Source organism: Amblyomma maculatum, chromosome 7 (assembly GCF_055883805.1).
Source record: "Amblyomma maculatum isolate TAMU_Amacu chromosome 7, ASM5588380v1, whole genome shotgun sequence".
NCBI lineage: Eukaryota > Metazoa > Arthropoda > Arachnida > Ixodida > Ixodidae > Amblyomma > Amblyomma maculatum.
The window spans coordinates 114,895,971-114,912,851 of record NC_139350.1 but is presented as its reverse complement, the minus strand read 5'-3'; the positions used below and the strand labels follow the sequence as shown (position 1 = coordinate 114,912,851).

Genomic DNA, 16,881 nt, shown 5'->3' with positions numbered 1-16,881 from the left:
ATGCGAAGTAGGTGCGTAACACTCCTTATCCCTGCTGTACTTTTCATGCATTTTACACTTTGTTATGAGGTTCTTGCGCCATTTAACTAGTAGAATGACGTTCCCACTTTATTCGTAACCGTTGTACTTCAGCCAGTCAAACCTGCACCGCAGTGCCAGACGGGCAGGCGTCATCCACTGCTACGCGAAGCAAACGCGCAGTCCAGCCGTGTCCTGAACTTTTCCTGCACCGTCTTCAGAAATGAGCGAAAACAGGCAGCCCCGCCGCGGTGGTGCAGTGGTAAGAGGCCCGACTATTGTGCCGGAGTACCTGAGTTCGATCCCGACTACGACGGCTGCGTTTTGATGGAGGCGATCGAAGAGGAATCTCGGGGTTGTGCGATGTCTGCGCATGGTAAAGATCCCCAGGTGATCGAAATTACTCCGCAGCCTTGCACTACGGCTCTTCTTTCTCTCTATTTACTTTCATTCGCCCTTGCCTCCCTTCCCTTACAGCGCGGGTCAGGTGTCGACAGAGCAAGTGTGACAAATACTGTGCCCTTCCCTTCCAGTGAGCCGTTATTATTATTATATTGTTGTTATTATAATTATTAATATTATATAATATTATTATTACAGGCACAACGTATTTCTTTACAATGTCCTTCCGAAAGGTCTGATGGTGGGATTAGTGGGGGAGAGAGAGAGAGAGAGGAAAGCGCGCTTGAAGGTGAGCTCCAGTTGAGGCTCGGAGGTGAGCTCAGTTAACCCTTTAACCAGCAGATCAACAATATTGTTGACCCACTCTAGGCGGCCACAAAATGCCTCTCTCTAAAATTTAGAACGTGTTTCTCCAAATTTAGCATTTTTATAAAGTAGCCTCTGAAATAAAGATGTATGAGTCGTCAATAGATGGCCGTAATGACCGTGTTCAACCTCAAAGTGCCGTCGTCGTCGTCTTCTTCGCGCGCGCCACGTTGGCAGAGTTCTGGCCTCAGCAGATGCCGATATCCGAAGTTAAGGGTGGCGACAATTTTATTTCTTTGTAGAGGCGTCTCTAAACGTGGCCCGTGCAGAATAGTATCACCTATTTCGCAGCAGAAGCGGCAGTGCCGGACGAAATAAATAGACTACAAAATTGTCGAGCTGCCAGAATAAGGTAAAAATTTACCGCCAATGATGTGCAGTCGGCTGTTTGTTTTTATTTCCACAATTGGTTTGAATGTGATACTGGACATGTAAATGAACACAGAAAACTTTGTATAGAACTACCTTTGCGTTGCCGCTTGTGTGTGAGCTGCTCAAGGTCACTTTTCTTTTTTTTTTGGGGGGGGGGGGCAGTTTATGGCGGGAATCTGAGTACTCGTGTTCATATAAAGGTGAAATAAGCTTCGCGGAACGTTAGCTTTTCATCACTTCATTTTTTTTTTGGTTCTTGCCAGCAAGTAACGTACTTATCTTCCTGGAGCCATGGAAACAACGGTGTTTTATGGAAATCGTAGTCAATACAGGAGGTCAGAGGGCGCTGTGCTCTCTGCCATAAAAGTGTGTCAGGCTTCAAGTCCACCAAATGTGCACGTCTTTTTGCGCCTGAAAAGCGGCAACAACTGTTTTCTTCAATTACAGCTCAAATAGGACATGACTGACTCATGTCAGTGCGCCAGCTTTGTGCTCCTTATCTTGGCAGATGAACAAAATTGTTGACGTACTGTATTTTTTGAAATCCTTTTTCAAACGCATTCCCATTTTTTTGGATGCACATTTAGACTAACAAAAACTAATACAAACGAAGGAAAAAACTATGGCATCGCTTTATCTGGTCTTGCCAGTTAAAGGGTTAAGCTTCTTCACGACGCAGCGAGCAGCTCGGAGCCGAGATCCAGGGATCACTACGCGTGAACGTCTGCTATCTGTGAACGCTGGGGAGAAACTGATGTGAAGGGAGATGCCGAAGTTGAGGACGCGTGAGCGACACACGACTGCTCACTCCGGAGTATAGTGAACTATACTCCGGAGTAACACACATTGTGCAACGCTGCCCAGTGACGGTCACCACGCCCTCAACAGACACGTCCCTCTCTCACGGTCTTACTCCCTCACTGGGTGCATCTATTCGGCCGCTCCGCCCCCTCAGTGTTAAAGGGGGCATGAAACGGCTAGAAAGGTCACTGACAAATGTTTTCAATGTGCAGAACAAATGCTTCCGAGCATTTGTTCAAAGTAAAACTCATCGGAAAAAATCCAGCGATTTGTTATTTATTTTTAAAAACAGCCTTTTTTGAAATTCGCAGCTGGAGAAACTGCAGAAAGAACACGAGCTAGCCTTCTTCTCGCTGCGCGGTGAGCAAGCTGCGAAACCGACTGACTACGAAGGCCAGGTTGTTCGCCTGGAGCAGCAGATTGACAAGTACCAAACTCTGGCTGGCATTGAGGAACTGGCCCGAAAGGCTCGTGATCTGGATGCACCTCAGGCAGTCGCGGTGCCGCGACGGGCCCCCGTGTTGCAAGCTGTACCACAGCGGTCTTGGGAAGTCCAGACCACCCTCGTGTCCCTGCGGTCGTGCGAGGCACAGAGTGCCGCAATGGCAACCTGCGAAAAAGGGGTGCAGGCGCAGTGGAGGTTTGCTGTGGGCATGGTTCAGACGGACGAGGTGGAGCGCTCAACGCAAGAGTCTCAGGTGCAGGTCGACACCTGTCACCGGGAGTGCCAGACAGACGAAGTGCCCACTAGCAAAGAACCTAGTCCAACTTCAGTCTCTGTGACCAGCCCTGCTGCTGTGCAGCCCCCGCCTCCTCCCCCTCCGCCACCACCACCATCATCCTTTCCTTGCGCTCCACCGCCTCCTCCACCTCCTCCTCCTTCATCCTTTCTGGGTGGAGCTGCACCCCCGCCTCCTCCCTCTCCACCTCCTCCTCCGCCATCCATTCTGGGTGGGGCCGCAACCCCGCCTCCTCATCCTCCACCCCCTCCTCCCATGGGCATGGCGCCCCCACCACCACCACCACCTACACGGCCTTTCCCAGCCATGTCCTCCATGCCCCCTCCTCCGCCCCCACCACCGCTGATGGCGCCTGTCCATGGCATGCCAGCTCCACCACCTCCTCCCCCACCAGGAATGGGGCCTGCACCGCTGCCAGCGCCCCCTGTGGGCGGCTGGCACAGCGCATATGCCATAGCCCTCAAGCAACCCGTGAACCCCAAGGCACTAATGAAGCCCCTATACTGGACGAGAATTCAGGTGCCCGCACAGCAGCCAGAGAAAGCTCCCGAGAAGGAAAAAGACCACAAAACATTGTGGGAGTGTCTGGAGGAGACTCCTCCTACAGACTGGGATGAGTTTGCTAACATGTTCTCAAGACAGATCCAGGAGAAGAAGCCAACTGCCAAAACGAAAACCAACCAGAAGAAAGGGAAAGAGGTGGCGAAGCTCCTTGTCCAGAAGCGGTCACAAAATGTAGGCATTCTCATATCGAGCCTTCGTCTTGAAATCTCAGACGTCGAAAATGCTATCTACAACTTTGACACATCGATTGTAAGCCTGGAAACTCTGCAAGTTCTGTACGAAATTCGCCCCACGAGTGAGGAGCTCAATTTGATCCAAGACCATCTGGCCCTGAAGCCCGACATTCCCTTGGACAAGCCAGAGCGCTTTCTGCTCGATCAGTCTCGCATCCCCGAGTATGCCGACCGTGTGGGTTGCATTATCTTCCAGTCGACGTACACAGATTCCATCAGTAGTGTGGAACACAAGCTCAACAACCTCAAAATAACATGCGAGACGCTGCTGCACAACAAGGAGGTCCACAACATTCTGGGTCTTATATTGGCTCTCGGTAACTACATGAACGGAGGGAATAGGAGTCGTGGACAGGCTGATGGCTTTGGCCTCGAGATCTTGGCCAAGCTGAAGGACGTCAAGAGCAAGGACAACTCTTTAACTCTTCTTCACTACATTGTCAGAGTCTATATAAGCAAGTTCCAAGAGAGAGCGGACATCACCCGGGAGAAGTTGAAATTTCCTCTGCCTGAGCCGAGCGACATGGAGCGGGCTGGGTTAGTCAGTTTCGATGACATCAGGGCAGATCTTAAGAAGCTTCACTCTCAGGTCGAAGGTTGCGAGACGAAGGTACAAAAAGTGCTGGCAAACTCCGACGCCGAACACCAGGAACCCTTCAAGGAGCAGAAGAACATTTTCCTCAAGAAGGCTTACAACGAGCACAAGGAGCAGGAGGAGAACCTTGAGGAATGCCGGCTAAAATTCCTGGAGACCAAGGAGTACTTCAGTCTGCAGCCAAAGTCCAAGAACGAGTCCGAGTGGCCCAAGGAGTTCTTTGCACCGTGGGTGCCCTTCTGCAACGACTTCAAGAACATCTGGAAGAAAGAGGTGCAGCGCAAGATCAAGCTCGATTTTGAATCAGCAAGGAAGAAGGTGAAGGACCTGCAGGAGGTAATTATTGACCTGGCAAGCGTCGTAAATATCAGTATTGCTCTCAACTGAAAATAAATCCTTATCAACTTCTTCGTGTCAAGATTCGGGCGAGATGATTGCTTATTCCACGCCCATGGCAGGTGCGTTCGCGACGCATGATAGTGGCTTTATAATATAAACAGCCAACGCAGCGGCGAGCTTGCAGCAGCCTTCACGATTTTGATTTGCAGGTGCAGGTGGCTTTCACGATCTTCCGAACATCTCCAAAAGCGTAAGGAACCACAATACGAAATTACACACTCTGCAATAGCTAAAGCAAGGTGCTTACCTCTAGCCGCATGTCGTAGTCGACGCTCTTCATCTCGATCACGAATTTTGCGATTACGTCGGACAGCCCCACGGCGCTGGAAATTTCTTCGCGAACGCCGTAAACGGGCTGAGAAGCATACATATCTTTGCCAAATTGCACACTCGTACCTTTGAAAGACTCTCATAGAAGCTGCCTCATTTGAATCCTGGAAGCAAGTGCTTCATAATGCGAGACCCGATATACAATTGGGCGCCGTAAACCGCACTGAAGAAGCCGCCACAAGCCACCAGCTAACGGCCACTTTGCTCTTCCACTAAGACCCAGTAACACTAGTCTCAACAATAAAGTTTTTTCTCTCTCACATCAACGCTTTCAATTCGCCTGAATCCGCGAAATAGCACGCGACTGCCGCTTCGTTCTGCCATTCTCGAAATACGCGCTGGAGGCGGAACAGACATAATGCGAACGGCTGTGCGGTAGGTGATGCTAGAGCTCCGGCAATGGTAGTGCCCTCATAACAGCGCACGTGGCGTATAGCATTAATAAAAGGGCATCGTAATTAGGCTTAATTATTCGTAATTAAAGATTGTGCAGGAATACTCACCTACATGTGGTCATGATGACCAGGCAGTTGAAAGCGTCTACGAACTGCGGAAAGGAAAGACGCCGTATACTTTACTAATAGGCGACTTCAATGCCAAGGTAGGGAAAAAGCAGACAGGAGACCAGGCAGTGTGTGACTTTGGTATTGGTCTACGAATAGCGGGCGGCAGTTATTAAGTTTGAAGAGTGCAATAACTCACGAATGATGAACATTTTCTTGAGCAAACCGGAAGTGGACATGAAAAATTCTTAACGGGGAGATTAATAATAAAATTGATTTGGTGTGTTCTAACCCCGCCATTATGCAGGATGTAGATGTAATCGGGAAAGTGCAATGCAGGGCCCACAGGATGGTAAGGTCTGAACTTATTCTAAAGCTGAAGAAGGAACGAAACAGATTAGTAAGAAGTCCATCAATGCATTACTGGTGAGGGGGAGTGCAGAATAGTTCAGGATCTCGCTACAGAAAAGATATTAAGCTCTAACCGAGGATGACAGCATTAGCCTAGAAGCAATGTCCAATAATTTCGCAGATATCATTACTGAGTGCGCTTTAGAAGTAGGCAGTAGGATAGTTAGAGAGGATACCGGTAAGCTGTCTAAGGAGACGAAATAGTTATTTAGGCAACACCAAAGTAAGAAAGCTTCAAATTCAACAGACCAGATACATTTGGTAGAGATATCAAAGCTAATCCATGAGCCCAAATTATCCGAAGTAAGAAAGCATAATATGGAGAAAATTGATCATGCTGTAAAGAGTAGGGGAAACCTAAAGTTGATGAAGGAGAAAAGAGGCATAGGCAAAAATCAGGTGTATCCGCTGAGGGACAAGGCGGGCAATGTCAACATGAATATGGTCAAGATAGTCAAAGTTGCCAAGGGGTTCTATACTGTTCTCTGCCGTAGCCAGAGAGGTCAGGACAATAATGAGTTTGGCGGTAGGGAAAACCAATCAGACTTACCCGCAGTGACGAAGGATGTATTTGATTCAGTAGAAAGCTCGACGGTCATAAAGGCATTGCGAAATGAGGGTGTAGACGAGTCGTACGTGAAAGTGCTGGACGATGTATATACTGGCTGTACAGCAACCGTAGTCCTGTTTTAAGAAGTAACAAAATTTTTATAAAGAAATGTGTTAGGCAAGGAGACACGATCTCCCCAGTACGATTCATAGCTTGAATGGAAGAAGTATCCATAGATTTTCAACGAGAGCAGTTAAGGGTAAGGGTAGATAGAAACTACTACAGTAATTGTCGATTTGCTGATGACATTGCCATGCAGTAACTCGGGAGAAATGCAAAGAATAATTCATGGCCTTTATACGAAAATTACAAAAGTTGGCTTAAAAATCAATCTGCGGAAGACTAAGGTAAGGTTCAACAGCCTCGGGAAGAAACAGCAGTTTACGTTAGGTAGCGAAGCACTGGAAATATTAGGCGAATATGTCTACTTAATACAGGTAGAAACCGCAGATCCGGACCTTGAAAGGGAAATAACAAGGAGAATAAGATTGGGACGCAGAGTATTTGGCTAGCACTCGCAGTTTATGACTAGCAGCTTTTCGGTATCGCTCAAGACGAACGTTTACATAGTTGCATATACATGTACTCACCTATAGGGCTAACACGTCGAGGTCAAGGGGGTTCTACTAAAGTTGAGGAATAAGCAGAGGGCTATGGAATGTAAAATGGTACGGGCAGTATTAAGAGATACGAAACCTGCAGAGTGGGTCAGAGAAATACCTCAAGTTACTGACATTTTAGTGCAAGTCAGGAAGAAATTTACATGAACAGGACATGTAGTGCAAGGTGTGTCTCATCGATTGACATGTATAGCGGCTATTGGCAAATTGATTTCGACAAAATATTGGTTGGCTGGTTGATTTGTGGGGTTTAAAGTCCGAAAGCGACTCAGTCTGTGAGAGACGCCCTAGTGGAGGACTCAGGAAATTTCGACCACCAGGGGTTTTTAACGTGCACTTGCATCGCACAGCACATAGGCGCCTTGCTTTTCGCCTCCATTGAAAAGCGGCCGCCGAGACCGGGAGTTGATTCCGCGTCTTTGGGAGCAGTAGTCGAGCGCCGTAACCACTGCGCCACCCCGGCGGGATGATGTCGATGAAAGAGATCGCTAGATGACCGCATTCATCACACCGGACGGCCTATTCGGGTTCAATGTGATGCCATATGGCCTCTCACCAGCATCGTTTCAACGAGTAATGGAATTGTTCTGGCGGGCTTGAAGTGGCAGATTGGTCAGGTATACTTGGATGATGTCGTCGTCTTCTCCTGTAGCTTCGAAAACCACTAAAAAAGGCTTCGGACAGTGCTAGAAGCTATCAAGTCATCAGGGCTAACTTTGAAAGCAGAGAAGGGCCACTTTGCCTACGAGGAACTGCGATTCCTGGGTTTTATCATTAGCAAGGAAGGTGTTCGCCCATCCAGAGAAAACGGTTGCGATCACGCACTTTCCACCTCCCGCCGACAAGAAAGCGTTACGCAGGTTCTTTGGGCTATGCGCTAATTATCGACAATTTGTCAAGAACATTTCGCACATCGCCAAGCCGTTGACGCAGCTTACAAAGATTGACGTAGATTTTAAATTGGAAGGGAAGCAAGAAGAAGCCTTCGTCAAGCTTCAGCGCCGTCTACAGTCCCCTTCTGTTCTGGTCCACTTTGATGAAAACGTCGAAACTGAACTTCACTCCGACGTAAGCGGTTTGGGCCTAGGCGCGGTTCTCGTTCTGAAGAGTGCAGGACAGGATTAAGATATCGCCTATGCCAACCGTTCAATTTCGAAAGCTGAAGCCAATTATTCGACAACGGATAATGAATGTCTTCACATCATTTGGGTGACATAAAAATTTCGCCCCTATTTGTACGGACGACCATTCATGGTTATGACCGATCACCATGCTCTCTGCTGGCTCGCCAACTTAAAAGATCACTCCGAACGCCTTGCAGGATGGAGCCTAGCGTCTTCAAGAACTCGACGTCACAGTCGTCTATAAATAGAGCTGCAAGCCCTTTGAGGCAGACTGCTTGTCACGAGCTCCCCTTGATGCGCTACCGAAGTAACAAGGCGAAGATGCCTTCTTGTGACCGGTAACGCCAGCAGTTTTGTACAGCAGGAGCGCTTGGACCCTGAGTTAAAAGACCTTGCTGATTACCTCGAAGGAAAGATCGCTACCCCTCTTGCTGTGTTCCGGCATCATTTATTGTCGCTCGACCTGTACAACGACGTCGTCGTTTATAACTGCGCAACCAACATAAAAGCACAGCTTCTTGTAGTACCCAAAGTCCTCTTACACGAGATTCTGCAGGCGGTGCACGATGAACCAACAGCAGGGCATCTCGAATTGGCGCGCACGTTACGCATGATACAAGAAAATTATTACTGGTCGCGGTTGCCTGCCAACCTTGTTAAATATGTGTGACCGTGCTGTGAATGCCAGCGACGCAGAGCAACACTGACGAGACCTGGTGGTTGGCTGAGCCCCATGCCGCCGCCGAGTAAACATTTTCAACAAATTGAGATGGACCTTCTAGGCCCCTTCCCAGCTTGATCACCAGTCACGCCGAAGCCAAAGCCGTGCCTAATGGTACCGTAGCACCAGTTGCTAAATTTTCCGTCGAAAGAAGTTTTCTGCGAGAAGGCGCTCCTGAGGTGATCATCACGGACCGAGGAACTGCATTTACGGCTGTGCTCACGCAGGTCATCTTGCACTACAGTCTAACGAGTTCGCTTAGGACAACTGCCTACCATCCCTAGGGCAATGGGCTTACGCAACGCCCCAACAAAACGACCGCAGACATAATCACCATGTACGTGGACGCCGAACACAAGACCTGGGACCCCATCCTGCCGAACGAGATATTCACGTATAAGAAGACAGTCGAGGAGAAGGCGAGAGCGACTCCGTTCAAGCTTGTGCACGGCAGGGAGCCCACAACGACGCTCTACGCAGTGCTGCCGCACGTAACCAACGAAGACAACTTTGACGTCGCCGCCTACCTGCCGCGTGTAGAGGAAGCCCGACGACTCCTACGGCTGCTTATTAAAGATCAACGGCGACATCAACACCTGGCGATATAACTTATGACGATGCCGCGCAGAGTACAACCCAGGAGACCAGTTATGTTTTTGAACTGGGCTAAGCCCATGGGCTAAGCGAAAAGTTATTCGCACGATACTTTGGGCCATACAAAATACTTCGCTGCGTTGAATAACTCGACTATCAAGTCATTCCTGACAGTACGAGAGCATCACAACGTCGGCAGACGCGCCCAGAAATTGTACATGTTGTTCGTCTGAAGCCTTATTACGCGCGTTGAATAATCCGTGGTGTTTAAACTTTGTAACTCTATGAATAAGTTGCTTTGTGTATTTTGGAACATCAAGGCGTTCAAGGCGTTGTTTTTCAAGGGGGGAGTAAAGGCGCGAAATCTTCAAAACTGTATTTGTTGTTCTTTAGGAGCCGTTGTCATGCGGCGTTATCACTCCGGTTCTGGCACGTATATCAATTCTGTATTCTTTGTTTGCTAAATCTCGATGTCGCGAGACTCATTTTATCAGTTTCTTTGTCGCGCAAGGTGCGCCGAGATGTGTCTCGACGATTTCGATGACTCGCGTATGTCTCTGCAATGTTCCAAGTTGTAGCGCTAGTAACAGTTTGGGGCGTTATCTACAGATGGTTCTGAGCAGCCTTTAAATTGAGCATTGATGAGTGCGACAGGTATTGTTTGTTCAACGATCGACGAGCACGTTTGTTGATATCACCGCCGAGTTGCTTAGTTCTTTTGCGGGCGCAGGCCAGGCCAATTTTAATTCCAGCACTATCACGCCTGTGTGCTCTTTTCTTGTATACGGCCTTGTCACCGCCACTACTTGCCAATAACCTGTATTTGTCGTCCTCTTTATCAATAAAAATCCTTAGTGCTCATTGTTTATTGGTAAACTTGGGATCTACTCTGTCCTTGTACCACGGATGTCTGTTATCAGGCGGAAAGGTTTTTATTTATCAGTCATTAGGACTAAATGATCAAGGCGCCTCAGTCCTAGTAATTACTGATTAATTTGTGCGTCTTGATTGAAAAAACGCTTGAAGAATATTGCGGTGTTCTCTGGTTTGGAATGCAGTCCTTGTAGGTGTGCCAAAAACACAAAGATGACAAGAACATCCTTGTCTATAAGCCATGGCTGTACCTCTTTTTACCTTTACAAATATTTTTTAAACGAATAGAAAGTAATTCCAGCCACCGTCTCCAGTGCGCCCAGTATGTCCCACAAATGATCGAACTTCATTGTCGCATGCCTCTTTATTTCAGAAAAGCTACTCACAGGAACCGGCATTTCTTTTGTTCATATGAGTACCCTGAGTAAGTGAGAACTGATTGTCCTCTCACTTGCTTTGTTTTTTGGAATCCATTCTGCAGTTCTTCTATCACACTATCATTCTCCAAGCAAGCCGAAACTTTGTCCTTTATAAACTAGATACCAGCATTTTATACGACTGTGGTTCTTTATGGCGGCTTTCTCCTCATTTTTTGAAAACGAAGCTTACCCTTTTTAATGTCCATATAATGGGGCTTGGCCATTCGTTTTCAGTTGGCACACCCCCTTTCCTTAATGTTTACTTTCAATTGGGGCACAATTTCTTTATAACCAAATTATGATACCACTCACGACCTTTCAAGTGATACATAAAATAATCTTCTAACCCCTTTTGCCACTTCCCACTCCGTTGCTCGTGCAATACCATTGCACCAACAGATCTTTCTTTCTTTCTCCGACAAAAAAACTTCGGACACTTCTTTTTGTCATCCCTATTTTCGTTGGGGTCGCCACATATAACTTCCGTCTTAACTGGAGCCCAGTCAGGGGGATTGGAATGAATCAGTTTGTGTTTGGTTCAGGAGCGGCGTGGTTGCCTGGCTATCTTTCTCTGTCGGCCTCCCGGCACGACAGCACGGGAACGCCCACACAACATAGTGTCAGAAATGACAGCAGCATGCTAAACTCGTATTGAAGCAGCTCTCAACGACCCTCAACGGCAAAAAGATGCTCACGAACGAAAGCGCCCAGTAGGCATATTTGCTAGGCCTCACTCTGCAACCGCTAGACGCGTTCGACGTCTGCAACCCTGCAAGTTGGTCTTTATGGAAGTCTCGCTTCGAGGACTATGCCGCTTTCTCCGGTCTACGAAACACTCCGCTAGACGTGCAAGTACATACGATTCTGTACTGTATGGGCAGGAAGCTCGCTCGCTGCTAGACACTTTTTCATTCGACACTGCCACGTTAGCCACCTACGACGCAGTTATCAAACACTTCTCCGAGAACTTCGAACATCTCTGTAATGAGCTCTATGAGTCGTCTCGGTTTCACAAGCGCGTTCAACAACCAGGTAAGAGTGTCGGCGCATTTTACGCCGAGCTGTTCTAGATAATCAAACGTTGCAACTACCAGTCACCGGCAGTGGAAGAACGCTTGGTCCGCGACAGGTTTGTCATTGGATTGCTCGACATGCGTCTCTCTAATAAGCTTTGCTGCTTCCCGAAGGTATCTCTGAAAGAAGCTTGGACGCAATCTTGTCAGTCCGAGGATGCGGACAAGGAACGCTCACTCGCACAGTCTACCTCGCCAGGGATGGTCAACACTAATACTGCGACTCAAAAGTTTTCGCGAGGGCCGGTCGATGCCAGAACGCGCTCACTGGCGGTGAAGTCGGAACGCTATCGTGATATTCTGGTCTGTTTCTTCTGCGGCCGCGCATTTTATAGGCGCTCAGACTGCCTGCCAAAGAGCTCTGTCTGCAACTGCTGTGGTAAGACAGGTCATATTGCTGAGATTCGCCGCTCTAAGAAGTCGAGGCAGGTCAAACTCAGTCCTATCCAATTGCACACTTTCGAGAAGCCAGCTAAAGCCAAGAATGTGCATTTCACAGTCGACAACTACACAACTCACTTCAAAGTAGATTCAGGTGCCGAGGTTTCCGCAGTTTCAAATCACTTCCCCGATGGCCGGCTGAGCTCGCCAAGGTAGATGCTATTTTGACAGGGCCCTGTGCCTAACCTCTGCTTGTAGGAAATCGTATTTGGCACATCTATCTCGGCAAGGGAAGATCTTCTGCCAGCGTCTTTACGGCATTCACTCACTTTCAGTACCTTTACTGGGTCTACCAGCGATCCAAGCTCTTGAAGTTTGGGTACTGTCAACATTTTGGGTACTGTCAACACTCTTGAGCAAAAGCTTTATGCTGAACTGTTCTGCGTCCTCGGCATGCTAAGAAATGAGTACATCATTCGCTTGAAACAAGATGTGCTGTCTCACTCAGTGCCCCTCGACGGATACCAATCCCGTGGCGTTCAGTTGTTCGGCAAGAACTTGAAAAACTCGAAAGCCACGCCGTCATTTGCCGTATTGATAAATCAACTCCATGGTGCGCCGGACTGGTGGCAGTGTAAAAAAATGTAATGTACCGTTTGTGTGTGGACCCGACTCGACTAAACAAAGTGGTTCTAAGGGAAATACATATTTGCCTACCGTTGAACAAGTTGTTGGTCTCATCGGTGATGCAGCCATTTTTTCGAAGCTGGATGCAACTGCAGGCTTCCACCAAGTCAAGCGGTCAGCAGACGCGCAAGCATTGACAACTTTCATCACTCCTTTCGGTCGCAATTGTTCTTGCCGACTGCCCTTCGGCATCGCTTCCGCTCTGGAGTATTTAAATAAAATGGCCAGGATCCTTTGAGGTCAGGAGGATGTTGTCAACAGGATTGACAATTTTCTTGTTTTTGGACGTACCAATCAGAAACACGATTAAAGACTAGAGCGAGAGTTGACTTGTCTTGCAACTGCAGGTGTCACAATAAACAAAGACAACTTTTGGTTTGAGGTCTCCGAAGTCTCCTTTCTAGGTGTCGTCGGCTCAGCACAAGGCATCAAGCCAGACCCGAAGAAGATTGATGCAGTGTATGTAATGCGACCTCCCACAGACGTTGCAGGTGTCAGACGTTTACTCGGAATGTTATTCCTTATTAATTTAAACAGTGCGAACACGATGCCAAAGAACAAGATAAAAGAAAGCCAGAGTACAAGCACTTGTACTGTGGCTTTCTTTTATTTGTCCTTTGTGTTCTTGTTCGCACTGTTTAAATTATTAACGAATAAGTACCACCTCGCCCAACAAAGTATTGGGATGGTAAATCATCTTGCTAGGTTCTTGCCTCATATTTCGGAAATCACTGCTCCGATACGCACCTTTCTCATCAAGAATGCTTGTTGGACTTGGCAGCATGAACATCAAACTGCATTCAAAAATGTCAAGCAACTTCTGAGGTCCGAATGATGGTTGGCCAAGTACCACCCATCAGATGCCACAACAGTCTCTGCCGACGCCAGCTCGTTTGGACTCGGAGCAGTATTGCAACAAGCGCAACTGACTGGTGAGCGGAGGCCTTTTCCTCAAGGTCAATGACGACCACAGAACAGAGGTACAGTCAAACAGAAAAAGAGGCCTTGGCTACAGCGTGGACCATCCAGAAGTTCGACCAGTTCATCAGAGGCAATACCATCACCATAGAGACTGATAACCTTCCGCTGATGTCATTGTTCGTCAAAATGAAACTTAGCGTGCTTCCTCCGAGAGTGCAAAGACTCAGGTTTAAGGCAATGCCTTACCAGTTTGAGATCATATACGTGCCCGGAAAATTGTTGGCTACAGCGAATGCATTGTCCCGCATCCCTACCAAAGTGCATCCAGTAGACACGGTGGAACATTTTGCTACAGCAGTCATGGCTTCTGCTCCAAATGTGCTTCTTGTGAAGATGCGGAAAATCAGGAATGCCCAAAGTTGTGACTAATGATGCACCAAGCTCATCTCTTTCTGCCAGCATGGTTGGCCAAAGAATTCAAACATTCCTCTTCAAGTGTGAAAGTATGAATCAGTCAAGGATGAACTTTCTGTTTTTGATGATCTTCTCCTCAAAGCACTCGCCTCGTGATCCCTGCAGCAATGAGGCCAGTAGTCTGGACGCTTCTGCATGAAGGGCTCAGGGCATCAGTCGCTTCAAGGCCCTCGTTCGTGAATCTGTGTGGTGGTCTGGCATAACAGCGGAGATAATCTCCCTCCTTACCAGCTGTCAAAGGTGCGCCCTTACACACTTAATTCTTGTTCCACATAAACGCCACAGGTTCCACATGAGTTCCAGATAAATCACTTATTCCAGATAATTTATCTTTAACAAGACGTTATTAGTTTGCGCTACGTGGAACGCTACACTTATGGCGTATTTCAGTCTTTTTAACTGGAACGAGCTCATATTAACTGGAACATATATATTCTTTAAATGAAACAGCCGTTTTTCCAACTTCCGCGTGTTCTACTTACCAACAACGTGCTCGAAAGACACATTGTGGCGTTCTAGATAAAACCCGGCAATGTCCAAAAAGAAACAAAAAGATTGCATGGGCAATCTCCAGTTGTGGGTTTCTTCAGAGCAGTTGGCACCCTTTGGAATTAGGACCAAATGTCAATTAGTGCCCACTGGTCCAACTAAAAATAATTTGGAATCAGCTGTCGTTTTTCGACTGGGTGGTTACTGCAGAACGCATATTATGGTTACCATTACACAGCGTACTGCATAGATTTGATTGCAAATTTCAAAATGTTTTATTACTTGCTTGACATTTAGAGCAAAGCTTAATGTTGTATTTATTAAATATGCTTAATATTACACACTGGCGAAGGCTATACCAAAGCAGATGAATATATTAGGCTTGATTATGGTTTCTTTTTTTCTCTTGATTATTGGTGCAAGCTTCTAACCCGGTTAACTGATGTCACGTGTGTCTCTTATTATCTGGGCTGACTTTTTATTACATAATTTTGTATTTTGTGGTGGCTGTGATATGGCTGCGCGTAATAGAAAAAGAAACTGTGCTATTCAAGAAGCCGCTTCGACAGCTGAATTTATAAATGTTTGTTGTCTTCCGATATTATTGCCAGATAACTTGAAATGCGGTGATGATTCTATGTCTCAGAAGGCCAAGTAAATATACATGATTCAATGAGAATTCAGGGAAGAAATATTCCTGTACATAATTGCATGCATGTATGCACAAGCGAAATGGTGTTAGAAGTTTGGAGCTCAGATGACTAACTGGAAAAGAGAGCTTAGCATATGACTTTATCGCGCTTGGAATTCGTCTTGTCGCAAAACAAAATTATCGTTTACCATTTTTCCCCACTAAACTATTTCTACTTCGGAGCACAATAACCGCTGCCAAGATGACTAATATACAAAACAGCAATGCGCGTGCATTTACATGCTGAGTGTGACGCACGCAGGAGGACAGTATTTCAAAACCTGACCTAGGGCCCATCTACATGATTAAGTTCATGCATCATGCTATCAAACAGTGATGAAAAAAACGGCCCTCAACTCAAGGAAATTGGTGCTGTGAAATTACGTCACATCGCTGATAACGCAAGGAAAAGAAAACCGTGGTAGGTACCATACACACGAAGTATAATGGTGGTCTGATGATACGGTGCCCTTTACCGAATGTCCTATATTACGACCCTTACACCTCTTAAAGTGCATCTGTATTTCTAATCAGCCTAGATTGATCTTTTTTATTTGTGTATTATTTCATTTTCAAGCCAGCACTCTACAAGGCATAAACAAAACATATACCTCGTAACTGCATTTTCTATGCTCCTTTCTGATTGTTTACCTTCACTGCACTATGGATTCTTTGCTTTATTATCTATTTTCTTTTGGTGGTGAACTTGTCATGAACATTGGCTCATCAAATTTGCGCGAGGGGAAATTTGGGGGTCGAAGTGGCCAAGATTTGGGTGGGTCACCCACATTTAGAGGTCACCGTTGAATTGCTGATATTAACCTAAATTGAACTATTTTGGTTAAGTTCGAACCAGGTAAAATTTCGAGTGGCCAGGCGGTTGAATTTTGAGGGTGCGGGAAAATAATCTGATGACACGTTTCGCGGACAGATTCTGCAAACATGGTGTGTTATACAAACGAATTAAAACAATGAAACCCTCAGCATTGCATGGGCTCCGCTCATTTCGTCGCCTGGGGTCGGCATATATGCTCGAGGACAATGTAGAGCCATGGCATCTGCGGTCAGCGCCGAGCGCGCTGCCAGAGCTAACCGCGGTTTAAACGGCTCAGCAAACCCTTCACCTCTATATGCAAACGCGACTGGCTTGCTTGGGTTCGAACAATAATTGGTACTCCGGCTGAGGCACTCCGACAGTTGTGTACGAGGCCCTCATTATCACATTCGTAGCGGCGGCGGTCTTTGTACACATCGGTGAAGGCTAAAGCAAGCCGCCGCGTGCGTGGGTGCATGTAAATGGAGCCCTCCTTCTAAACAGGCCAAGTTGCTTTATTGCAAACCCTCATAATCCAAACCAAATAAACGTAATTGGCGCAAAAACGCCGGCGAGAACATGAAAGGTCTTTACCCCACAAGTTCATGGTCACAATGCTGCGCGAACGAACGCTTGCGAACAAGTTTCCGCAACCA

At 47.1% G+C, this 16,881-nt stretch overlaps 1 protein-coding gene across 1 annotated transcript; it reads left to right on the top strand.

The window, feature by feature from the left end:
• The first annotated feature begins 658 nt into the window (after positions 1-658).
• Positions 659-14,186, top strand: LOC146184479 (uncharacterized). The gene is made up of 6 exons (XM_084608559.1): positions 659-709; positions 2,271-4,427; positions 9,094-9,228; positions 11,766-11,824; positions 12,104-12,361; positions 13,793-14,186. The coding sequence occupies exons 1-6, from the start codon at positions 659-661 to the stop codon at positions 14,184-14,186; spliced, it is 3,054 nt and encodes a 1,017-aa protein (XP_084464685.1).
• Positions 14,187-16,881: the final 2,695 nt, after the last annotated feature.